General features: G+C 48.7%; 2 protein-coding genes across 21 annotated transcripts in view; one reads left to right on the top strand and one right to left on the bottom strand.

Annotated features, from left to right (window-relative positions):
* Positions 1–19479, top strand: part of HNRNPM (heterogeneous nuclear ribonucleoprotein M) — a 40206-nt gene extending 20727 nt beyond the window's left edge. For 2 of the 19 annotated variants that reach the window (XM_040239506.1, XM_040239520.1), the window contains 11 exons: positions 45–198; positions 1341–1390; positions 2886–2946; positions 5123–5224; positions 6659–6703; positions 7165–7242; positions 10612–10710; positions 13984–14037; positions 16017–16819; positions 17471–17522; positions 19057–19472. In XM_040239506.1, coding sequence (XP_040095440.1) covers positions 45–198; positions 1341–1390; positions 2886–2946; positions 5123–5224; positions 6659–6703; positions 7165–7242; positions 10612–10710; positions 13984–14037; positions 16017–16819; positions 17471–17522; positions 19057–19220 — 1662 coding nt within the window. In that variant the 3' untranslated portion in view covers positions 19221–19472. Of the gene's footprint in view, positions 1–44; positions 199–1340; positions 1391–2885; positions 2947–5122; positions 5225–6658; positions 6704–7164; positions 7243–10611; positions 10711–13983; positions 14038–16016; positions 16820–17470; positions 17523–18968 lie in introns of all 19 variants that reach the window. The other 17 variants (XM_040239510.1, XM_040239503.1, XM_040239513.1 and 14 more) reach the window with 13 other exon arrangements.
* Positions 19480–20654: 1175 nt separating this feature from the next.
* The window catches only part of PRAM1 (PML-RARA regulated adaptor molecule 1), an 8480-nt gene continuing 3689 nt past the window's right edge, over positions 20655–25445 (bottom strand). The window contains exons 2-10 of one of the 2 annotated variants that reach the window (XM_040239522.1): positions 24707–25445; positions 24567–24612; positions 24419–24486; positions 21682–21739; positions 21467–21578; positions 21193–21355; positions 21071–21104; positions 20941–20975; positions 20655–20822 (exon numbers count right to left, since the gene is read on the bottom strand). The exon at positions 24707–25445 is cut by the window's right edge and continues 447 nt beyond it. In XM_040239522.1, the coding sequence (XP_040095456.1) occupies positions 20794–20822; positions 20941–20975; positions 21071–21104; positions 21193–21355; positions 21467–21578; positions 21682–21739; positions 24419–24486; positions 24567–24612; positions 24707–25445 (1284 nt within the window). In that variant the 3' untranslated portion in view covers positions 20655–20793. The remainder of the gene's footprint in view (positions 20823–20940; positions 20976–21070; positions 21105–21192; positions 21356–21466; positions 21579–21681; positions 21740–24418; positions 24487–24566; positions 24613–24706) is intronic. The other variant, XM_040239523.1, reaches the window with a different exon arrangement.

Here is a 25445-nt window from a genome sequence, read left to right as displayed (position 1 = left end):
AAAAATGTTTACAGTGAGATTTTCCTCTCTCTTCTCTTGATTAGCTGGATTATAAAGTTGGCTGGAAGAAACTGAAGGAAGTTTTTAGTATGGCTGGTGTGGTGGTCCGAGCAGACATTCTTGAGGATAAAGACGGAAAAAGTCGTGGAATAGGCACTGTTACTTTTGAACAGTCCATTGAAGCCGTGCAAGCTATATGTATCCTTCCTTTGGAATTCGACTTGGTGAATTTAGTTTGGCTTAAATGTTGTGTTAGTAATGCAGGTTTGTGTGGGGAAGTGGTAATGTTGTGTATTAGCATTTCCTGTGTTACTGGAGGATCCTCAGATGGTGCTAGTGGATCACCTGTCAGTGCAGGAGATGCAAGAGATACGGGTACGATTCTTGGGTCAGGAAGACCCCCTGGAGGAGGCAATAGCAATCCACTCCAGTATTCTTGCCTGGAAAATCCCATGGACAGGGGAGCCTGATGGGCTACAGTTCTTGGCGTCGCAAAGAGTTAGACACAAGTGAATGTGTATGCACACGTGACTAGAGAGAATACATTACTGTGGATGTTATTCGGGAGTCCAGTACTGTGTAGATAGAAGCTATGGTTCGAAAATGGGCACATGTCATGAGTAGTCTTCTCCAGGGTTTTCTTTTTAGAAGGTCTGATTTGAAGGGAGAGGTAAATCCTTACAGGGCCTATCTTCTCCAGTGGATTGACATTCTGGAAGAAGCACCTCTCTGACTCTAGGCTCGTCACTCTAGAGTGACCACAGGGAGAATACCACACATGAACACTGATCTTAAACTCTGGTAAGATTGTCACTGAGTATATTACCCAGAAAATATGGTGCTTCAAAACATGCTAGAACACTGGGCGTATTGGACACACTAGGAAAACTGATGTCAGCGCTGTTCTTTTTTTTGCGGGGCGGCGGGGGAAGGGGGAGTTCATGTAGCACATGGAATCTTAGTTTGCCAAGCAGGGATTGAATCTGCTTCCTTTGCATTGGAAGCATGAAGTTGAACCATTGGACCATGAAGGGAGTCCTGGATGTGAGTGCTTTTTAAGAGGAGAGTGGTTTAGTGAGAAGTATAAGGTTTTATGACTGAAGATCCACACTTAAGGAGTAAGCAGAGGTTTCATTTTATCCCCCTTGAGCCTTGTTTATTGTTGCTTTTATGCTTACTGTAGGAACAAATATTGAAAGATAAGCAGGAATCAAAATTACTCATAAATTCACTACCTAGAGGGACTGGTGGCAGCAGTAGGAGTATTTTTCTTTTGGGTATTTCTTTGCTGCTGTCCATGTTTTTAGAATTGCAAGAAATAGCCTTAATTGTAATATCAGCTATGTTCAATGGCCAGCTGCTGTTTGACAGACCAATGCACGTGAAAATGGTAAGTTAATAGGGTCTTTTATTTATTTATTGGCTGTGCTGGATCTTTGTTGCTGCACACTGACTTTCTCTAGTTGCTGGGAGTGAGGGCTACTCTAGCTGCGGTGCACAGGCCTTCTCATTGCAGAGGCTTCTCTTATTGTGTAGCACAGGCTCTAGGGCACGTGGACTTCAGTAGTTATGGTTCATGGGCTGAGTTGCTCCGTGGCACCTGGGATCTTCCTGGACCAGGGGTTGAATCCGTGTCTCCTGCATTGGGAGGTGGATTCTTAACTGTTGGACCACCAGGGAATTCCAAGGATCTCTTTCTCTTTAATATACTCAAATAAGATTAGCAAAAACATGGGATTATTTAAGAGTGTACATGCACATAGCCATTGTGCTCTATTTATGGATCAGTCTGAGTCAAAGTCTGCAGTATGTTGAGCAAATTTATGACAGAAATAACAAATAACTTTCTGCTCATAGAACTCTTCAGATATTTTTTCCTTTGCATGATCAGTAGTCACTTGAGTATCCTGCTTGAGCAAGTGGTTGGTTTCAGAGAATGGTTATATACATAGGTTTCCAGTTTTCAGAGTATTGGAAGTATGTTTGCTTAGCATCCTATCTGTTGTAAACATAATGAAGTCTGATTCAGAAAGCCTTTAAAGTTCTTTTGGGGCATTTTAGTATAAACAGCTGTGGCTGTGCCAAAGATGCCAAAGATAACAGTATTAATGATTAATACAGGCATGACTAGAACGTGCTGAGGGTCATCTAGTTAGGACTGAAGATCAGGAAGAAAATAGAAGAAACTAGTAAGGATTTGTTTTGTTCCTTTAAGCGTTCAGTTTAGCTTTTTGAATAGATAATTGCTTCACATGATTCACCTGATGGTTCAGTTGGTAAAGACTCCACCTGCAATGCAGGAGACCCTGGTTCAATTCCTGGGTTGGGAAGATCTGCTGGAGAGGGGATAGATGACCCACTCCAGTGTTCTTGGGCTTCCCTTGTGGCTCAGCTGGTAAAGAATCCGCCTGCAGTGTGGGAGACCTGGGTTTCATCCCTGGCTTGGGAAGATCCCCTGGAGAAGGGAAAGGCTACCTACTCCAGTATTCTGGCCTAGAGAATTCCATGGACAGTCCATGGGGTCACCAAGAGTTGGTCACAACTGAGCAACTTTCACTTTCACATGATTCAAAAGTCAGAACACATGAAAAGTTTGAGTGTGAGAGTCTTTCTCTTACTTTGTGTCCAGGTCCCATTCTTCCCCCACAGTGATGTGAATGTTTATTTTTTATTTTTCCCCCTTTACATGAAAGGTCGCAACTCTCCCATATTCTTTTTTTTTTTTTTTTCTCATATTCTTTTATGTATACTTGGCATGTTCTTCGGTGGCATGGGTGTATCATCATGTTTCTGATCTGTCCTCTGTTGATAGGAATTGTTTGCAGCTTTTGCTGTTGCTGGCGGTGCTGCAGGGAATACTGAGATTTATTCACTTTCTCTTTCAGGATGAGAGGGCCTTACCAAAGGGAGATTTTTTCCCTCCTGAGCGTCCACAACAACTTCCCCGTAAGTGTCTCAATTATTTATGGCTACAATTTTGAGTTTAATGTTTTATAACCAGAAAATTACAATTACCTTTGAAGTTGGGCTGTCAGTCTTGTTATCTAGACTGTTCTTGAGCAAAACATTCAAAAAGATTGTTTTCCTTATAAATTTTTTCGGGGTGAGAAATGAGCAGAGAGACAATGTAGGAAGGGTTGTTAGGATTACATTGCGGTGAGGCAAGCTGCCCAGGACACAGAAGGTGTAGCTGGGAAAAAACAAACTGCAAAAAATGAAAGCCAGCTTGCACTTGGGTTTAAAAGACATTGGTTATTACCATATGGCCCAGCAGTCCCACTCTTAGGTATACACTACAAGAGAGCTGAAACCTGATTCCCACACAGAAACCTGTACACAGATGTTCACGACTGCGTGGTTTCAGCTGACGAATGGGTGAATAAAACATGGTAAATCTAGACAGTGGACTATTAGCCGTAAAAAAGAAATGGAGTACTGGTAACCTGCTACAGTATGGATGAACTTTGATTCTGTCTATTGGAAATGTCTAGAATAGGCGAGTTCATAAGACAGGTGGATTGTGATTGCCAGGGCCTGGAGAAAGGGTGAAGTTTATGGTGTGTGAAGTATAACAGTCAGAATTTTTATACAGGGTTATTTGTGACATCCAGGTGAAAGTCCATCCTCGGGCAGGGAAGGCATAGGTGGGAAGAGCGGGTAATAGTGAAGTCTTCCCGGGCAGGCCACAGAAGGGCAGGGAGCCTGAGCATAGGGGGCAGTGGAGGGGAGGGGCTGTGGTAGCATGAGGGGCTGTGTGTCAGCAGGGCACGCAGGGCTGACCTGTGGAAGGCAGACTGTGGGTTGGGAGAGGGCAAGACCAGCTGGTGTCTCTGAAAGAGGACTTTTCCTCATGTGAGGCTGTGGGGTCGAGGTGTTTGGAGGGCCGGCCAGGGCCGCCTCCTGTCTAGAGCAGTGGCTCATGCCTAACGCTTAGCCATCAGAGGTTGAATTGAATGGGAGCCTAGACTAGCATACTAATTCTTGTTTGCAGAAGCATAGTAGAGACAGATTTTTGAGGAGAAGTCCATGGTTTCATGAATATAAGATGGGTTATCTGTTGAAAGTTAGCATTTAGAGATGGACCCCATTTCCTTGTCATAATCTGTGTGGTCTCTTACGGTAATTACCAGGAACAGGGGGCTGGCTCTTGTTGATTTTGTGCCTAGAGCAGGGGGTGAGGGCTGCTTGGCAGCCAGACTGGCACCCTGGGCTCCAGGGAGCCCATTATCTGTGGCTTTTGGTTTCCCCAGAAAATCTCAGGGTTGACTTCAGTGCTTTGGGGAGTAAGTAACCTTGGTGAGCTCTTGCTGCTGTTTATGTGCAGTTTCAGAACACGGTTTTTATCAGATTAAAAATAGAACTGTTGTTTTTTTTGTTTTTTTTGTCAGTGTTTTTTCTTTTAAGTGAACTTTGTTCCTATTTTTAAAAATCTCACCTGGTCTTAGCCTCCAAGCCATGATCACCCAGATCATTGCAAGTATCATATACTCACAGGCCTTGTTGGCTGTTTTGAGATCAGCCTATATTCTGTGGGTAGGGTATGATCCTTGGCTTAGGAAGCTTTCGGGTTCCTTGGATACACTAGCTTCATTACTCAAACCACCTGCAGCAGATTCAGAGAATAACCTAAGTCCAGTGTGTTAATTGGCTGGTTTATCACGTTGTTTTTCCAGAGAAAAGTCCTTTGGGTCACCAGGTTGAGAGATGAGGGTTGAGCGTATTTGTGCTGCTTGCTTTGTGAGGTCTCCAGTTGCCTTTTCTGATTAAACATTTCTCATTTCACTATTCAGGGAAACAAGTAGGTGCTCACAACTTCTCACTGTGTGGGTTGTTGTTCACAGATCTTCTCTGTAGTTTTCAAGTGAACTGATTTTTAGTTGCGCTCGTTTTATATAGATCACACATTCTAGTCCCTGGTGTTTTAGGAGAGCTTATGCCTTTAAAGGGAGAGCTCCCAAATGCGTCAGTGTTGCATCATGGATTAGGCCCTGGACTTGGTGGAGCAGATGGGTGGTGGGGCAAGTGTGACAGCTACTACACAGTAAACAAAGCCTCTTTTTAACTTTTAGGGTCAGGGCTTCCTAAGAAAGTAGAATCAATACTCTTTCTCATTTCCTTTCAGATGGACTTGGTGGTATTGGCATGGGGTTAGGACCAGGAGGGCAGCCTATTGATGCCAACCATTTGAATAAAGGCATTGGAATGGGCAACCTGGGACCTGCAGGTGAGAAGTACAGTGTGCCTCTTGACTGGGGATTTCTGGGGAAGTTACCTTAATAATAATTTTTGGGATAATTGGACATTGAGTAGTTCAAGTGGAATGAGGCTCATATTGGGACAAAATTAATTCCTTCCTTATTTATCTGTGATTCATTTTAATTGGGCTTCCCTGGTGACTCAGACGGTAAAGAATCCACCTGCAGTGCAGGAGACATGGGTTCGATCCCTGGGTCGGGAAGATTCCTGGAGAAGAAAATGGCAACCCACTCCAGTATTCTTGCCTAAAGAATTCCATGGACAGAGGAGCCTGGAGGGTCACAAGAAGTCAGACACCACTGAGCGACTAACTATTGTTTTGATTAAGGCAGTATTTTGGATTTTTACCAAGTGAATACTTCTTTCTAAAGCTATTGTGCTTTGCATTTTATCCTCACAAGTACTTCTGAGCTGAGATACTCAGTTAAGCCTTTGGATAAGAGGAGGCAAGCCAGAGAGATGGTCTTGCTCAAGGTCACACTATCAGTTAGTGACAGAAATTCCTGATCTTGGGACCACCTCACTGCCACCATCTATCACCCAGAGGCCTGTGGGCTGTCACCTGGTGTTTACAGGGCTTCTTGAGGCAGGGGCATTGTCGGATGCAGAAAGATATGGAGGGCCTCGTCACATGACTACATAGCTCTCCTAGGCCTGATTAAGAAGAAAAGCAATAGCTAACGAATAAAGCTTTGACATGTAGAATGAACTTTGAACTTCACTTTTTGGTGTTTTCGTGCAGTGAAGTATTCATATATAATTTAAATATACTGTGTTTTTATGGCCTCAGACTTATGTCTTGCTTGCAGTTCTTTGAATTGCAAGATGGATACCCTCAACCCTACTACTGTCAGTTCTGCTTTTCCTTTGTCTCCCTCCCAGATTAGGCTCTGGGGCTGACAGAAGAGTTTCAGGTGGCTTTACCGATCTGAACACCACATCCCCTGACCTGACACCTCAGAGGAAAGTCTAGGGTTGAGGAGAGGGAAGCCTCAGTGTTTTTAGGAACTGTTCTTTTTTTAGAGAATTTTACCTTTAAAGGAGATTTTTGAATCTACTTCTGTTCCCTGAAGTAAGCTTCTAAAAAGTGAATGTGCCCTAGTCTCTTCCTAATACTTAACATTTCATGTCTAACTTGGTCATTTAGTGAAACTCTGTGAACACTATCAAATTTTGAGTCACATGATGATTATTTAGTTAAAGGCATAAGTTGCTTCCTTGGAATGTACTAGTTTGTCAGTTGAAATGGAAGAGCCCCTACCCCATTTTTTTTCCCCCTTGACAATTAAAATATATTTGGAGTCAGGGATATTTTTTGATGTTTGGAATTTCTTGTGCTTTTTAAGTTCAAACATTACGGCTTTGACATAATTTTAGTTTGCATTGACTTTTTCTTTTTAAGGAATGGGAATGGAAGGCATAGGATTTGGAATAAATAAAATGGGAGGTAAGACAACTCAAATGAAATATGAATGTAACTACTTTTAGGTATGGTTTCCCCTCTTTTCTTCCCTTTTCCTTTTCTCTTAAGCCCTGCATGAAAATTTCACTTGGGTTTCCAAACAGTTTTAAGTCTAGAGATTACTTTTACCCATTGATCCTTCTATTGGGCCACTTGGCTTTTGGTTCTGGCTTTTTCACTGACTAGCTCTGTGACCTTGGGCAAGTCACTCCATCTCTCTGGGTCTCTCTTTGCTTGTCTGTTCATTGACTGGATTGGATCAGATCAGCCTTTTGAAGATAGTGATTTTTAAGTAAGGGCTCTAGCCTTTTTTCTCCAAAAGCCCTTAAGACTTGGTAAGTTTCTGGCAGCACATGCCCTAGGTGAAACTTGTGAAAACATTTTCTATTCCTGTTCACTTTGAGTCTTTTTAGGCTGCTGCTAAAATGCAAATATGTCTCTTTCAGGCATGGAAGGACCCTTTGGTGGTGGTATGGAAAACATGGGTCGATTTGGATCTGGGATGAACATGGGCAGAATAAATGGTAAGATCTGTGTACCTATCTACCCTCTGCTGGCTGTTGGCTCTAGGTGACCTTTAGGCAGCAGACTGATTTTTAATAAGTGATTTCACCCTCCCACTTTTGTGCTGAATCTGATAACTTTGAATTGCCTTAAATAGTTTGTATTCCAGAAGCTAGATTTAGTGGTAGGCAAGTGTTCATTTTCTTAGTTACTAAACTCTTGAGGTTTTCTGTTTCAGATCTTCCCAGTAATTGTCCAATAAAACTTTAAAAACTTTAAAGCATTCCTGTGGCCTCCAGCACTTGTCTCCCCTGGAGTGCTGGACTAGGTGAGGCTTGATCATCTGCTCTGATGTCTGCAAATTGGGAGTGGATGCAGCATTTGTTTAATTTTGTATTTATATCATGTGAAATTTGGTGTACTGCTGTTTAAATCTTACAGGCCTCCCATCTGAGACATAGTTATGTCAAGTATAATGATAACACTGTTACTTCATTTAGTCCTTGCAAGAACCATATGATGTGTAGGTACTGTTATCCCCATTTCATTGGAAATTGAGGCCCAGAGTGACTTGCCTAAGGTCACATGGCTAGTAATGACGGAATGTGGACCCAGGCTGTCTGACGCCAGAGCTTGGCTCTTAATCTGAGATCCTGCCTTTTAGAATTGTCTCCAACATAGACACCACTCCCTCCCACCCTATCCCTCCCCCAAATAGGGCTATCGAGTGCCATGAAGATCTTGCTGCTTTTGAGAGTCTGTCTTTCTGAAATCCCCTGTGACCCACACCTGTGGGAATGCTGCTGTTATACAAACTTTTGTGGAATGAGAAGTTATTAAGAATTTGGGGCTTGAGGTTTTTTGTCGTTTTTTTTTTAAACTTTTAAAATTGAATTATAGTTGATTTACAATGTTTTGTTAATTTCTGCTATACAACAAAGTAACTGAGTTATACATGTAAGGATTTGGGTCTCAATGTTTCTTTGCTGGTCTGTGTAACATACCATGTGAAGACTGTAGAGCAAGTGAGAACCCTACTAGGATAGATAGCAACTATCAAACTGGAAAGACAGATTCATGTTGAATAAGCTGCCCTTCTTCTTCATGGAGTACCTTGTTCTAGATGATGATAAAAAGGTTTAGGAAGAATAATAAGAAATGAAGGAACAGAGGTTTGTGTTTCCAGTGTACTTTCAGGCTTGTTTTTAGCTCATGTGTGCATGGGATTTTTAATAAAAAGTAAGAATTGGAGAAGTCTGGCTTGATGAAGTATTTGCTCAGAGCAGATGAACCATTAAAAAGGAGATTTGGGTTGTTGGTCTGAGGAGTGGAGTGATATGATTTAGAAGTTGATGGAAATGAAGCTGGGCCTATGCTGAGCCATGGGGACTAAATCTTGGGAAACCTGGCCGATGGAATTCAGCAGTTAGGCTTGTGAGTCTGGTGATTCAAGGTTCCAAGTGCTGGTGAGTCTGGTGATTCAAGGTTCCAAGTGCTGGTGAGTCTGGTGATTCAAGGTTCCAAGTGCTGAGTGTCTTGAAGAGCCATGGTGGAGGATGTGTTGTTGCTCTTCTGTTCTTGGATGTTCCCAGATCCAGACTCGGAGTCCTCTTCCTCCATCCTCTGCCGCAGAGAGTTGGAGGTTTCCTGCATTGGAGCTGTTTTGAGATTTGGGTTGAATTGGCTTCAGAGCCCTTGGGTGCTGGGTCCAAGGAAGGTTTCAGTCACTGGAGAAGTTGATAAAGATGTGTCAGATTTAACTCTTAATGTTTAGTTGATGATCATGATGCCATCCCATTATAGTCATAGGTGCTGACAACATTAGACTGTTAGAGATCAGATTTTCAGGGCCAGTCAACCAACCAGTGAAGGCCAAATAAATCTTAGGATACATACCAACATTTTTAAATGGGAGGGTCGTCACGTATCGAGCAGTGATTGGTTTGAGGCAGTATTTGTCAGCGAAACTCCTTTCTCTGACTCTTGCTCTCCTTTTGTGTTGGGGAGAGCACCTTGGAGTTTGCATAGTGCTCCCTGTGCTCTGCAGTTTGTTGACAGTTGGGAAGATAAGTTCTGAGGCCTTTGCCAACACGTTAATGCCTGCATGTGACTTCTTTGTTGTGGGTTGTTGCCTTCTTCATGGGCTTATGATAAGGATTAAAGGTGCACGGCAGAGCTCCCATCCGTTACCACTCTGGGATTTCTGTTCTGCCTACCATTACACAGGCTTGCCTGAGTTAGATGTATTTCCAGCAGATAGCGAGCCACCAACCTGTGACGTTCAGTGAGGTGGATTCAAATTGTGACTGAAGTCCACTGCTGTTATCTGCTGTATCTTATTAATTCATGATGCTGGCCTGCTTCCATGTTTATAAATATGTAATGCATTCATTTGCTTCATTGAAAGTAGGGGTTCAGCTGCATTTTTGATAATTGTGCAATAAAAAGCATCCATTATATAGCACCTGTACACCTCATGTTTCTCAGGAGCAAATTAATAAACCAGATTTTCCAAGGACCTTTCAAAATGGAAAGGAGACAGTGTGATGTACACTCTTGTCTTGCTTTAGAGGAATATACAAGGGAAGAAGCAGCGAGTGACAGGAATCCTGAAAGGGTTTTTCAAACAGGTGACAGCTGTGGCAGTTTTTCCTGCACAGGAGCTAAGACCTTTGTTTCTAAAAGACATTGTGAAAAAATAATAAGTATTCCTGCAGTCAGTGTAGAAGAGTGAAGTTCCCAAACCCCATTATATAGATCAAACTGCTCCAGTTATCAGAAGAGCAGTTGTGTTGTCTGTCCACAGCTGTCTTTCTGTTTTTGTGCTGTTGACTGGACCGTGGACTTCTGCTTTGGATTTAGGTTCCAGCCTTTGCCTCCCTCCTTATGGAGCATGTGACATCAGTCGAGTTTCTCAGTCATTGAGCCTCACTTTGGGGCCAGTAGTGATGGAGGCTGATGCAGGTGTGCAGGCTGGTTGTGAGGAGTCCATGAAATCATAGCACATGTAAAGGCCCTGGGCCAGGCAGGCATGGGGGGGGCGCCCCAGAGCGGCTAGCTGCTGCTGCTGTCGCTGTCTATAACCTGGGCAGGCTCTCCTGCAGCCTTCCCATGCCAGCTACCGCAGGAGCGGGTGCTCAGTGCACCCTCCGTGTGATTGTGATGTAAGCGGAAGTTAGTCCTTCTCAGTGGACTAAAGGTAGGGTATTTTTAGGGATTCATTTGTGGTGACTTGCTTTTTTAAGGAATAGAGGATGAATACTGGTTTTCTATAGAAAACTAAACGGGCTGACTTGCTGGTAGTCGTTGTATATATATAGTTTTTGGGTTTAATGTCTAAAACATAATGGCATTCCTGGAAAGGCCGAGGGTAATGTTTTTTTCCACAGAGATGGAGCGTGGCATGGGTGGAGGATTTGAGAGAGACTTTGCCAGGAAGCAGATGGGAATGTCTCGAAGCTTTGGAGAGCCCCTTGGCAGAGAAGTGGGTAAGAAGGCCCCATGGACCTCATGTGGGCAAGGTCAAACCCCCAGGGGTGCAGGCTCACCCTGATGTTGGGAGGTTCTTAGGCAAGTCAGCTGTTTTTCTGAAGGCTTTCAAAAAATTGTATGTTTTCTAGACCTGATACAAACTTTTGGTGCTTGAATTTTTTATTAATAGCAGCAGCAGCAGTATCATTCTTTTAGTTTTTTCAAATGGGTGCTTTTTTCACATTGGTATAAGGTATTTTCCTGCTGCAGAGTTAAGACTGCTGCTTTTATGTGAGGTTGTGGCTCTCTAAGTCATGGGGAGGATTGTCAAGGCTCAGCGGGGGTGTTAGTCTCCTTAGTCCAGTGGCCTGTAGGGTTCCAGTTGAATGAGGGTGTGCTTGCTCTTGCATGTGAAAGAGCTCTTGTTGAACCGGGGAAGTTTCCTAATGTTGGAAGGCTTTGAGTATTGGGTCCATCTAAATGTAGTTTTGGTTAGTTTGCAGAGCAGTATATTCTTTACTTTTCCATAGTTGGCTTCCCTTGTTTTGAGTTTAGATGTTTCTGAGAATTTGTCAGCCTAATTCTCCTCTGTTAATTAGTGTGAAACAAGGAGATTGGCTATTCATGGGCTCTAGAGTTTGTTTCTCTCAAAGGAGATTTAGAGCGTGGATAACTCTTCCCCCCACGCACATGCCCCCTTCCCCCATCTTCACTGGCACATCATCCTGAGCAGATAGGCGGCTGCTAGGTGTTAGCCTCAAAGTGTGCTCAGCCTCTGTCTTTGTGTGGGACACCTGCGGCTAGGTGTGAGTATTGTAAGCTCTTTATGTCTAGTTTGTGTGAGCTGAACTGTATTCTTAGAATTTATGAAGGCCCTAGAAAATTTGTCATCAGTGAGACAGGGTTCAACATTCTGCAGCTTATCTCCAGGAACCCAGTCTTCTGTGTTTATGTCATGAAAATCAGGAATCATTAAAAACTGTTTCTTTCAGAGTAGCCGGTTGAACTTTGGTTCATTTACCCCCTGATCGTGGTTAGGAAAGTTGAGTGACTTTTCTTGCATCGACATTGACTGGTAGTCAAGACTTTTTCCTGGCTTGCTTGTTATGACTGTTGCTTTATTCTAGATTGTCCCAGAGCTTTAGAATTTGGGGGCATGTGATCAGGTCAGTTACAAGTTTCTTGTTGCCATAACTGTCTTTGTTTTTGTGTCTTGGAATGGTGGGATATTAAATAAGTTATTGTCGTTTGACTGCAAATACTAATTTGTAGATGAGAACAAAATGGCACATGACTTTGCTCCCTCAGGCACTTTTTCCTCCTCTTGAGCCTTGATCCTTTGTTGCTCTGTGTACCTCTCAGCTCTGATGAGGCTGTCAGCTTTGCCCCAGGTCCTTGGTGGCCCAGGAAGGAGGTGGCCTGCTGAGGTTGTCTTGTGTGGTGCCAGGAAACTTGTCCTCTCCCGACCTGAATACAGAGCGGCCACTGCCGGCCTCGGTCTCTCCTGCTCCTCTGGGCCTTCTCCCTGATTGAGACCAGGGTCCTGTTTGTCCTGAGGCTTTCCACAGTGGCCATGGCAGCAGTAAAGAGCTTTTGTTCTCTTGCTTCTTAGGATCAGACCCAAGTTAGCAGAATGGTCTTTGTAACAAATCAAATTTTGAAGTCAGGTTTTCAGGAGAGTTGCCTGGGTGGTTTTTCAGATTCAGTTCCTGGCCTTTTATTTCTGTGTGGCTTACTCGATGGGTCATTTTAGTGCCATTCGGTGTCCCTTCCTTCCTGTCAAGGCAGTAGATCTCTGCCTCTCTGTGCAGACAGCTGTACTTGGTACTGCAGGGACGTAGATGGATCCTTGACCTTGAAGGGTGCGCTGTCACCTAGGAGTAATGCTGAGAGTGGCTCAGGGCAGCACCAAAGGTCGACTTGGAGAAGTGACCTAATTGAGGGAGCCGTGGAGATGCTGGCTCCTGGGCTCTTGGCAACCATCTGAGCACCACACAAAGGCTCTTGTTTTCTCTGTTAGGATTTGTAAAAGCACCACTCTAGTTGACTGGTAGAAGTGGTGGGGGTGCAGGAAGATGATGCAGGAACTGCAGGGTATGCTGGAGTGCTGGGTTTCAGCATGGTAGAAGGGTCCATGCCCACAGAGAGGGCTGCTAGAGTCAGTTGCAGAGGCTTGGAGGTGTTGGTCTACCTTGGATGGGAAGAACAGATTAAAATTGAGAGAGCAGAGAGGCCTGTGAATGCCCTTTGTGAAAATAATTTGGTCTTTCTTTTCAAATCAGTAGTGGGCTGATTGCGAAGTCTTGGAAGGAATGGTTTGATCCATGTGCTATTAATAGGAACTAAACCACAGGCCTGGGCATGCAGAGCAGGCTCCCAGGCGTCATGCAAGAGTTAAGCCCCAGTCTTGCTCGCAGGTGGGAGGTCTGTTTCTTGGTGTACCTGCCCACCCCCTTCCTTTAGCAGGTAACACTCGAAACAGCTGCAGGGCGAGGGTTCAGTCTCCTCCTGGTCATGGTCACAGTATGAGCTGTTGTCCATGTTGCTTAGCGCTCTTCAAGACCAGCGAGAGGGTGGGGACAGGTCTCTCGTACATAATGAAAGACCCAGAAGAAACTGAAACGGTAACACTAGCTTAAAATAGGTTTTTCTGAACCGCCAGCAAGCAAGCAGCAGTATTGCTGTTTTGGACAGCTGAGCATATTGGGGTTTGTTCGCCTGTGGTGGCGTCCGTCACTTGGTCGCCATCACATGTAGCTCCCTCCAGGCAGGGCTGGTGGGCTCACTTGGCTACTGCCTTGCCTGGCCTGGCTTGTGGACTGGGACGAACTTCCAGCACTGCACACGGTTACTGCTGGTTTTATGGTTTGGGCTCTCAGTGTAGCTACAGCAGTTGTTTGAAGGGTACCTGTGAGGGGTTGACTGGAAATGGGCAGGTGAGTGCGCTCTTCAGTCTGCGAGTCCTGAGGGTCTGGACCGGCTTTAGAAAACTGGGCTGCTGGCTGCCCCCTGTTCCTGCTGTGACTTACCGAGTTCAGCTCACGGGTGCCTTTCCAGAGGCCCTTCCAAGCGGGCCTGGGCCTGGGCCTGGAGCTCCATGGGCCCTGCCATCTGACCCATCGTCAGGACTCTTGCAGCTTCCCAGTAAAATGACCTTGTCTGTGTGTGTGTTTCTCAACCCCTCCCCCTTTCCTTTTTTAATTAGTAGTAGTCCTGCTCTGGAATCTGTGATAAATTTTTATTTCCATAGAGGAATTTGGCTAATTTTTTTTTCTTCCTGATTTCCTTAGAAATCCTAAGTAATGCCCTGAAGAGAGGAGAGATCATTGCAAAGCAGGGAGGAGGTAGGAAACGCTTAGTTTTGATGTTTTGATGTTTAGAATAGGCTTGTGTTACTGGGGGTAGTAGAGTGTAGTGCTGAAAGCATGGGCTCAAAAATAGACTGCCTGGGGTGGGGAACCAGCTCTGCCTTCTCTTAGCTGTGTGACACTTGGCAAGTTACTGAACTTCTGTTTTTCATGCTGTAAAATGGGGCTGTCATGGTACCTACCTCATACGGTTGGTCTGTAAAGTAAATGAGTTAATGTGTACACTTTAGCCATTGTCAGAATGTCCATGTAATTTGGGAGCTTTCTTGTTTCTAGTGGTGTAAAATTGCAAATCGCTAAAAGTAAATATCTTAACCTGATTATAAAAATGTACACCACCTAATCATAACAAATGGACTGTATACATGTACTCAAATTCAGAAAACTATGAAGAACGTAAATACCTGAAATCTCACTGCCCAGTAATGAATGCTATAAATATTTTGAAATATATTTTTCCATTAGTATACCTTTTTTGACGGGTACCTAAAACTATATGTAGTTATTTCAGAAAAAATTTTTTTTAGTTTTTTTTTTTTTTCTTATGGCTCTGAGCATCTTGGCATGTCCTCGCTAACTCCACTTGCTGGAGTTACTCTGTGGTGGGCCGATTCTAGAATTCCATGTGGGTACTGTTTCTTCCTAGTTCTCTGCTGCTCTTGGCATCTAGAGTGTCACACTCATTTTTGATAATCGTTTGGGTATGTTCTCCACCCTCTCTGGACTTGTTACATTTTTATAGTTTCTGAGATATTTTGGCTCTGAAAGTTTAATATACTTAAAATTATGTTTATATTTCGCCACTTGGTGTGTTGTTACTCAGTGAAGGAAAGAGTCACCAAGAAGTGGCATGACTTGTGCAAGGTCATGGCCTTGGTCAGTTAGAGAATCAAAGAATCTTTGCTCTTCTTGATTTGCATCCTGGCCTTGGCTACTTGATTCAGTAATGGCAGGCTGAGTGCTCAGCTGCTCATTTTTCAGAGGCCGGTGGTGGTGGTGGTGGTGGTGGTGGTGAAACTTGAATGAGCGGAACCCTTGGGCTTTGCATGTGGAAAGACTTGGTGGGTGGTGCCTTGGTGATGGAGCAGACCCTCCTCTCTCAAACCGCAGGCATCACAGGGTCCCTGTGCCCTGCTGACCTGCCGTGGTTCAGTGTCCAGCTGAACCATGAACCATGGGAGTGTGGGACTGATCCCAGGCCATTTCCAGAATCTTCTCTGCAGTGCCATCAGCTTTTTCCTTCAAAGCTGGCAGAGTTACACATGGCACAGTCGGGTGATAGCTTCCCTGACAGACAGAGTGAGGTTCACTGGAAGTGGCTGGCTGTGTTCATTCATACATAGGGGTCTGTATTAGTGTTGATTTTGGTTTTCTTTGTCTCTTCCTGATCACATGGCTGTGTAATAACTTCTTTATGCTGTGGAGGTGCTAAGGACATGCAGCCAAACTGGTTACCAGCAGGGCATTGTAAAGGACAGGTTGGGGGATGATAGAGCTTGTGAGCAATCCTAATTGTCACTATTTATACTCCATGTGAGATGGTTGGGTGACCAGCTGAGTGTGGGGCTTCTGTCCCCTATCCCTATAATGTCTGGTGGTGGGGAGACTGCAGAGTTCTCAGGAATTGATGTCTGTTGCTCACAAAGCTTGTCCCAAGTATCAGCACCCTCAAAGTGATGTGAAGGACATTGTTGATAAAAGTCTTCGGGTGGGTTTCTCCCCTTTAAAATTTTTCTATGGAAATTAACTGTGGCACCGAAGTAGGAAGAATGATGTACTCACTACCCAGCTTTCGCAGTTGCCAACATTTGAGGGTTATCTATGATAAATTATTGCTGAACCGTGGTTGAGCTTGTAAAGTGCCGAGGCCTCTGCACCCAGGGAGCCCTCTGGGCACAATGTACACACAGGTCCTCAAGCCCCTGATATACACCTGTTCTGTGTCTCTGTTTTAGGTGGAGGTGGAGGCAGTGTCCCTGGAATTGAGAGAATGGGCCCCGGCATTGACCGCATCGGGGGGGCCGGCATGGAACGCATGGGCGCAGGCCTGGGCCACGGCATGGATCGTGTGGGCTCCGAGATTGAGCGCATGGGCCTGGTCATGGACCGCATGGGCTCCGTCGAGCGCATGGGCTCTGGCATCGAGCGCATGGGCCCCCTGGGCCTCGACCATATGGCCTCCAGCATCGAGCGCATGGGCCAGACCATGGAGCGCATCGGCTCTGGCGTGGAGCGCATGGGTGCCGGCATGGGCTTTGGCCTTGAGCGAATGGCCGCGCCCATTGACCGTGTGGGCCAGACCATCGAGCGCATGGGCTCTGGTGTGGAGCGCATGGGCCCTGCCATCGAGCGCATGGGCCTGGGCATGGAGCGCATGGTGCCCGCAGGCATGGGGGCAGGCCTGGAGCGCATGGGCCCCGTGATGGATCGCATGGCCACCGGCCTGGAGCGCATGGGCGCCAACAACCTGGAGCGCATGGGCCTGGAGCGTATGGGCGCCAACAGTCTCGAGCGTATGGGCCTGGAGCGCATGGGCGCCAACAGTCTAGAGCGCATGGGTCCTGCCATGGGCCCTGCCCTGGGCGCTGGCATTGAGCGCATGGGCCTGGCCATGGGTGGCGGTGGCGGTGCCAGCTTTGACCGTGCCATCGAGATGGAGCGTGGCAACTTTGGAGGAAGTTTTGCGGGTTCCTTTGGTGGAGCTGGAGGCCATGCCCCTGGGGTGGCCAGGAAGGCCTGCCAGATATTTGTGAGAAATGTAAGTGGCTCTTCAGGAACATCTCGGCCCTGTGCACATGGGGAAGAGGGAGGCAGAGGTCAGCAGGACCGAGGGTGGCAGGTTGCAGTGAGAGGGCATGGCCTCAGAAGGAGAGCTTAGCATGCAAGGCCACCTTGCCTTTGTCCCCAAGGCTTGGTGTCAGTAGAATGAGGTGGGAACATGGGAGCTTACGACACTTGTGCAACAGAAATAGTGGGTTTTGTGAAATCCTGGGCTTCTCTGACTACTAGGTAGAGAAGACCGTGATCTGGAGAACTTGAGGGTTTTTTATTTAACTCTCAGCTTGATGAGCTGCTAAATACCTGGCATGACAATTCAGAGTGGGGAGAAGGCTATATCTCAATTACCTTCACCAGATGGTTAGCCACTGTGCACTGGTTCTGTGGACTCTTCACTACGGGCAGCTGTGCCTCCTGTTCCCTGTGTGAAGTTGCCGCAGATAACAGAATGAACTTGCTGTGCTAGTTTAGGACCTCACCCAGACAGACTTGTTTTCTGCTGATCATTGCAGTGTGAAGGTCAGCCAGTATCTGTGTAATGAGAGGTTTTAAAGGCATCCCGAGACACTTCAGGTTTCTGCGTTAGGATTTGGTTGCATCACTCACCAGTTCCCCTTTTCTCCACCCTCAGCTTCCATTTGATTTTACATGGAAGATGCTAAAAGACAAGTTCAACGAATGCGGTAAGTATTTGAGAGGCTTCCTAAATGCTTCCTTGTGTTGTGGCTTGTGTCAAGGCTCCCATCCTTGTCTTGTAGACACCTTCCATGACTCTATAGAGGATGGATGGGACTTGCCATTTTTCTGCCTGTGCAAACACTCAAGCCAATTACTGAGTTTCCTGTTATGTGTCAGACACTTCTTACCCCTGTTCTCATTTCATCTTTGCTGTTTGCCTTTTCCGGTTTTTGAAAAGAGGTGGGCATTGTCCTCAATTTACAGTCAGGCAAAGTCTCATTGCTAATATCACATGGCTTCTAAGTGACAAAGCTCAATAAAATAAGTACATCTGAGACAAGGATGCCTTCCACAACCGCACCATGGGTTTGTGTCTCAAAGAGCACTCACCCAGCAGGCATAGGTGAGGATTCACGGGCTCAGGGCACGTGTTAGTTTGTGTGCACTGTGGTTTCCTGGCAAACCGGGCAGCCACTCTGGAAGGGTTGCTTTGTGGCCAAAAGGAGGTTTGGTTGTCTCTGGGTGAGGCCCTGCCCCTCACCCCCACCACTTCTGTTCTTTGAACCATGGCAGGTTGGGAGCCCCAGCCTTAAGCCAGAGGCCTGGCTGACTCTCTGGATCAAGGCTTCCTCAATGCTTTCTCATTTCCTTTTGCCGCAGTAACTCAGATTTCACCACTGTTGCAGCCTGTCCTGGTTCTTCTCTTGGGTCAGTTACTCAGCCATAGCCTGCCTTCTTGCCCTGTTCTTGCCCTCTCTCCCTACTCCTCAGTTCACAGATTGTAGTGGAAAAGTCAAGTAGATCATGCCACTTCCCCTCCCAGGCCTGGAGGTGTCTGTCCCTCTGTTGGCAAGAGAAATCCAAAACTACAAGCCCTGTACCACTTAGTGTCTGCCCAAGCTGTTTTAGAACTTGCCTGTGAGAAGCCCTCCAGGGCTTGACTTTCTCTTAAGCAGAGTTCATGGCCCTAGTGTTGTGCGGGCCAGCCCCGCTACACTTGTGTTCTTGGCCCTGCATTTCTGTAGCTCTTCCCTTATAGATTGTTTTCCATAGTGCTTGACACATAACCAGGATGCTTAACCAGAGCTTGAAGGAATATGTATAACCTGCTTGTTAATGATTACAAAGCTTGTATTTGGATAGTACAGAAGTGTCCATGGTATTGGCGATGGCCTTGTAAACACAGAGGAACAGTGTATTAAAAGTGAAGCCTCTGTAAAATTTGCCTATAAAGTTGGCCTCATACAGCGTATTTTTTTTTTATAACTCTTGAGCATGAAGGTGTACATTCAGGACTGCTTATCATGAGTCAGATTGTTGTCCCGTGGGCAGAAGAATGGCAGTGTGGTGGAGGGCCATGGTAGCCGGGTTTCAGCCGCGTGTTCTGAGCATTCTTGCGTCAGGCGCAGGGGCCGCTCTCCCTTTTGACTCTGTCAACCGAAATCCAACAGGTGATCTGGACTGAGTGGAGCCCAGACTGAGCCTGAGCTCTGGGTTTGCCTGATGAGTTGTGGTCTCTTCTTCCCTCCCTGTGCCCAGGCCACGTGCTGTATGCCGACATCAAGATGGAGAATGGGAAGTCCAAGGGGTGCGGTGTGGTTAAGTTTGAGTCGCCAGAGGTGGCTGAGAGAGCCTGCCGGATGATGAATGGGATGAAGCTGAGTGGCCGAGAGATTGATGTTCGAATCGATAGAAATGCTTAAGCAGTTGCCTTTTTTAAACATCGATACCAGACCTCTGAATTTGTATTTTTTCTTGTTAACCATTTTAATTTGTTGGCTGGATGTATAAAGATGTTTAAAAAATTCAGTTGCTTTTTGGGGTAATTTGAATTACTTTTTTAATGACTGGGGTTCCATTTGACTGTTTGCATTGAGATTGCAATGTGCGCAATTTTTTTTGTAGTTGTGGCATCTTGTTGACATCGAATATGACTTTGATAATAAATACCAGTTCCTGAAAGCTGCTTGCTTTTGTGTGTGTGTTGTGGGGTAACCACCGGAGGTTGAGAGACCAAAGCCACTCAGTCTCCTTTCTGCTCTTGGAGCTGTGTGGACCCTTGAGGTGAGAGGCCACTGGCCCCAGCCTCTTGAGAAAAATCTCTTTATGGAAACCGAGTCCTGAGTGGGCCTGAGTCTCCCAATGCCGGTGATGGTGTACTTGGCTGCCAGAACCATCCTGTCTCCCCAGTGCAGTGGTGCTATGGGGCACAGATCCTGCAAGGGGCCCATTTCCAGTTTGACTTTGTCCCAGTCTGCCCCAGCTGCTGAAAAGAGCATTTGTTTCTCTCAGTCCTGGAGGGTGGGCGGTCCTGTCAAGGTGCTGGCAGATCCAGGGCTTGGTGAGGTCCTGGTCCTAGTTCATGGGTGACACTTTCTAGCTGTAATCTCACGTGGCAGGAGTCGTTGAGGGAACTTTCTCAGATATTTAAAACAATAGTTTATTTGGCTGTGCCGTGCGGCTTGTGGGTCTTCAGTTCCTCAGACGGGATGGGGACTGAACCCAGGCCCCTTGGCCGTGGAAGTGCATTGTCCTAACTACTGGGCAACCAGGGAGTCCCCCAGCCTCTTTCACAGGGCACGGATCCCATCCATGGGGGCTCTGCCTCCGGACCTCATGCTTGCTTGTGCCTTCACCTAGAGGGGTAGGTTTTCAGTTTAGGAATTTGTTTTTGACAGCCAGAACACAAACTTCAGTCCATAGCAGTTCTTCTTTGTTAAAACAGACCAAGGAGAGTGTAGGTTTCTGAGCATATTCTGCCCTGTCAGAGGTTTAGGCTGAACTTGATACTGTACTTGGTCACAACTGGGTCACATTCTCTCCACAATGTGATGGCTACTTGGGCTGTTGCCTGTGAGGAGCTGCAGCAGCTGCTTGTCATGCTGGACGTGGAGGGCCCCCCAAGCATCTCCCTCTCCTTGCTGACCGCAGCTGACCTGGTGCCATCAGAGGGGCCCTCAGCTCAGCTTCTAGCAAGTGGTCCCCTCCCCTGCCACCTTCCCCTGCCCCCCTTTTTCCCTTCTGGCCTTTATCCTTGAGTGGTAGGAGACCTGACCTCACAGATTTCCCCCAAGTATTTGATCATGGCTCCACTGTGTGTGCGCATTAGGAGGGAAAGAAAAGACAAGACACAGGAGTCACTCTAAAAGAGGGACTTTATGTGGTCTGTGGGCGTGGCCAGACAGAGGCAACCGCTGGGGTCCAGGGCTCCTTATTAGCAGGTGATTGGACTGATGGGCTGTCCATTCATTCCCACACCTGCGGGCCTTACTGTCCCTAGGGCAGTGGTTGGCTGTCCAAAGGATCTGCCAAGAAAGGTGACTTTTGGTGACCCTTGCCCCGTGAGCAGGTAGCCAGCAGCCCCTGGAGGAGTGGCAGAGGGCCTCGCCCCACCCGTCCCATCCACGCAGAGCATCTACATACCCCAGGCAGCGACGTCGTCGTACACCTCCGTTTCCCTGGTGGAAAGCACATTTGGGTCGGCCAGGGTCACCTTGCCTCATTGTCACCCCCCCACCCCCACCCCCTGCCCCCAATCAGCACTGGCACTCACAGGGGCAGTAGAGCTGTTCTTGGCACATAGCCATCTGTGAAGAGAGTAGGGGTGGGTGGGTGAGGTCTCCTCCCTCCTTGGGGCGGTCTGCCTTCCCAGGCTGCCCTCCACTGGTGACTCACACTTGCCCTTGGTGTCCCGGCACAGCATCTCCTCCTTGCTGGTGAACTCAATCACCTCCAGGATCTCCCCACGCCGGATCCCCAGGTGCTTGCCGCCCCCACGGCGGGTCTTGGCATTGGGGTCAATCATCATCCTTGTCTGAACCACAATCTCCCCCTCAAACTGGGGAGGGGGACACAAGAGCTGCCGCTTGCCCTGCTGCCCTCAGAACCCCGCGTGGGGCGGTGGCCACCTGGGGCCGAGCCCAGCCCTCCCAGGACTCTTCATTCACACCTTGAACTTCTTCCGAAACTCCCGCTCAGCTTTCTCTGCCTTCCGGAGCTGCTTCAGGGACTTCAGGTCCGTGAGCGGCACCTGCAGTGGCTGGAGGGGCACCTTCTCCCTCCTGAGCACCCCCCCACCAATGAATTAGGTGCTTATGCTTCTCAGGGACCCCCTTTTATTGTTCTCCCCAGCTCAGCCCCGCCCTGCCCACCTCCCTCTGGTACCTGAGCTCTGGATCTTGAGGTGGCCTCCACGGGTACTGCTGAGCCGACAACACTTCATCTGGGACAGAGCGCTGAGTTAGAGCAGGGCCATTGAATGTGGGCCTCTGGCTCTGGTGGCCTGATGTTCCCCTGGTCAGTTTTCAGGACTTGGGTCTCCTCCTCACCCTCTGCTGCCCAGGCCTCTCATAGTAGATTGCCTTCCATTTTCCTAACTCCTGCCACAGGCCAGGCACGGCAGAAACCATTAACCATTTCTTTCAACTTTTCTTTAAAAAATGTATTTTGCTGTGCTGGGTCTTAGTTGCAGTATATGGGATCTAATTGCCTGACCAGGGATCAAACCCATGCCCCCTGCATTGGGAATGTGAAGTCTTAGGCGCTGAACCAACAGGGCAGTCCCTTCTTTCGACTTTCTTGATGGCTGTCATCCCAAGTTGCCTGCTGAGGAGGTAGCAAGGGCCAGAGAGGTAAGGCAGCCTGCCCAAGGCCACCAGGCTATTAAATGGTAGAGGCAGGGCTTCTCTGTCAGCTTTTAAGGAGGTTTCACCCCTCCCTCCTACAGCATGTAGGTTTGGGGAATTCTGATGAGGTATGGGTCAAAAAAGAAGGTCAAGAAAAGTGTTTCCTCAAAGCAAACAAAGCCTGCCTCTGAGAAGGGGCTGTGTCGGGCTGGGGTTCTTGCCTGGTCTGGCTGATGAGTCTGGAAGGAGTCTCCCAGATGACCAGCTTTTTAGGTGAGGGCACTGCTGGCCGAGGGTCTGCTTACAGTGAGAGCCTCATGAACACCGGGTGAGTGAAGGATCTAGAACCTGCAGCCCCCAGCTTTTTTTTCAGTCCTCTCTGAATGACTTGAAGTGCCACCCTGGGCATTCCAGACCACCAGGCCCCCCACGCCATCAAGCTGCTGGGGTGGGGAGGGGGCTGCATATCTGCATGGTGCACTCTTCCCTCCCCAGACACTTTTTGCCTCCAGCCTCAGCCTGGTGCTGAAGTGACAGTCACACCCAGAGGCCACCCGGGCTGGAGATGGTCACCCAGCTGGAAGCAGTCCTGACTTCATCCCAGGGCTCCTATACACCTCCCGCAGCCTAAGCACACAGCCCTGGGTGCAGCCGAGCGGGGCAGACCCTGGCGCCCTGTGGCCCTGGCATCCTGAGCAGTGAGATCCTGAGCGGGCTACCCTCAGCTCCTGACCCTCGAGGAGCTCCCTGTCTGTGCAGGGGGCTGCCACTGCTCCGAGTGAGGCAGAGAGTGGGAGGGAGGCACCCAAAGTTCCTCAGGTCGGGGACAGACTGGAAAGGGGCAGAGCAGCCTTTGGGACAGTGCGCACCGCTGTGAGCACCCACCCCCGCCCCCTGCCCCTTGAGAGGGAGAGAGCTGGGCAAGTGTGTGGTACTGGGTCAGAGTCTTGGGAGAATGACTGGCACAGGATGGGGGACAGTGAGCTAAGCTAAGGATGCATCTGGTCTACTTGGGGTTGGGGAAACAGAGAAGGGTGAGCTTGTGCCTGCTGGAGGTGGAGCGTTCAGAGGTGCTTGCTCCCCGCGTCCACATCCTTAGGAGCTGTGGCCCCCTCCAGACCCGAGCCACAGAGCCTCACTAGAGCGGAAGCAAGAGGGGCCCTGTCAGGAAGCTCTGTGCTCACAGGGGTGTTGCAAGCAGCCCCTGGGGAAAGCAAGCCCAGGAGAAACAGCAGGGCCCAGGAAGGAGTCACAGCCATAGAGGCAGCAGGCGCTGGGGGCTGGGCTGGTGAGGAGCGGGCAGCAGCTGGGGACCCCTCAGGTATCTTGACAAGAGGTTCCCTGGCAGGAGAGCCTCCGGAGATAAGGGCAGGAAGCAGCCTGGGGGCAGAGGCTCCCATGTGCTGGCTGTGAGCTGGGGCAAGTCATGTCTCAAGCTTCCACTTGTGTAAAATGGGGCGGGGGCACAGTACACATTCCATTAAGTGCTGGTCGGGAGATGGGGTGCATTTCTCACATGAGGTCGGTGAATGCCTCTTCCCTGAGCTGGGCCTGCCTGGCCTTCCTCCTGCTCTCCAGGAGCAGAGGCATGGAAGACAAAAGGGGCCTTGGACACCCAGAGCACATGGATCTGGAGGGTCGGCCACATCCTGGCTCCAGCCCCCTCCCTCTTGAGTTCAGGCCCAAGCCCTTCCCCTCAGGCACCTCCAGTACTGTGGATCTCCTGACACCTCTTCCTTACTCAGGGTCACCTCCACTTGACACCCAGCTGCAGGCTCAACATTTAAGCCTCATCCCTATCCTGAGCTTGCTGCTATCGTCCCCGGTGATACACCATTACATCCTCGCCAGTTTTGGTTTTGTTTTTTGCCACGCTGCTTGCAGGATCTTATTCCTGGAACAAGGATGAAACCCGTGCCCCGTGTTGGGAGTTCAGGGTCTTAAGCACTAAACCAGGAAGATGCCCCGCTTTCGGATTCTTCCCCTGTTCTACATGTCTACGGCCACCACCCTGGGACACAACCCTTGGCTTGGCCACACTGTGGTCAGGCTGCTGGCCTCTGGCTGTCCTTCCTGTTCCTCCACCAGGAGCTGCCATGACCTCTCTGACCCCTTTCTCTCTTTTTTTCTCCCCTAGCTCTGCTTCAATCCCTCAGGCATATGGGTTGTTATGGGGCCTGGTACTAGCAACACAGACAGAAAAGGCCCCTGTGATGACTGTTCCCCCTCCTCGGATGCTTCAGCAGACTGTCTGGCTGAGTGTCCCACTCTGTCACCTCTGCTCCTGGGGCTGGGTCCAGAGTGGTATGTGGGCTCGACATCATCGTACACCTCGTCTGGGTCCCTGCAGGGATACCTGACGTGAGTGAGGGCCTGTTTCAGCCCCGTGACCCATTCCTGTGCTCCCTGACTCCCCATGCTCACTGTGGGATGAAGTGGAGGCCAGCAGAAGAGGAGGTCCTGGGCAGAGCTGCGGAGAGACGAGATGGGATGTGGGGACGCGGGTAGGCCGGGGAGCGTCGACCTCCCCGCCCCTGCTTTCTACCTGGGCCATCCACACCCACCTGTGTCTGCTACCGCAGCTCTCCGGAAGCTCTGGATATCCCTGGGGCCTGGGGGCAGTGGGGGCTTGGCTGGGGGAGGGCCCAGGCTGCTGGCCGGGGGTAGAGGCCTCCGCTGGGGCAGGTGACCAGGTCTGAGACCCAGCCTGGAACCAGCACTCTGAGCGAGGGCTCCTGATCTCTGCTGCCGTGCCCCAAACCCTGGGCTGAGCGGGACCCGGGGGCTGGAGCCCACCACAGCAGAGGGCAGTGAACTCTCTGAGAAGGAGCCAGGGAGCAGGGGCTTTCTTGGGAGGTTCCTGGGCAGAGAACCGGGCTCTGGCTGCGAGAACTTGCGGGGGGACCCCCGACACTCGGGCTGCAGAAACTTTGAGGGGAGCACCTTGAACTCTGGCTCCGAGGACGTCCTCGAGAGGCTGGCAGGCTCGGGCTGTGGGGGCTTCTTGGAGAGCGCCTTGAACTCACACTGGCGTGACTTCTTGGGAGCCACACTGACCTCCGGCTCCGAGGACGTCCTGGTGAGGTCACCAAACTCAGGCGGCAAGTTCTTCTTGGGGAGGTCATTCAGCTGAGGCCGGGCGATCTTTCTGGGAAATGTACTGAAGTCGGGCTGTGAGGAGTGGGGGCGGGGCTCACCAGATTCCGGCTTTGAAAGGGGCACTGGAGGGACCTCACTGGACTCGGGCTGCAGCAGAGGCTTCTTAGGGAGGCCACCAGCCTGAGGCTGCGGGGGCTTTCTGGG

Source organism: Oryx dammah, unplaced genomic scaffold (genome assembly GCF_014754425.2).
Source record: "Oryx dammah isolate SB20612 unplaced genomic scaffold, SCBI_Odam_1.1 HiC_scaffold_5, whole genome shotgun sequence".
In the NCBI taxonomy this organism is placed as follows: Eukaryota; Metazoa; Chordata; class Mammalia; order Artiodactyla; family Bovidae; genus Oryx; species Oryx dammah.
Note: the sequence above shows the minus strand (reverse complement) of the source record. Positions and strands in the feature narration are given on the sequence as shown.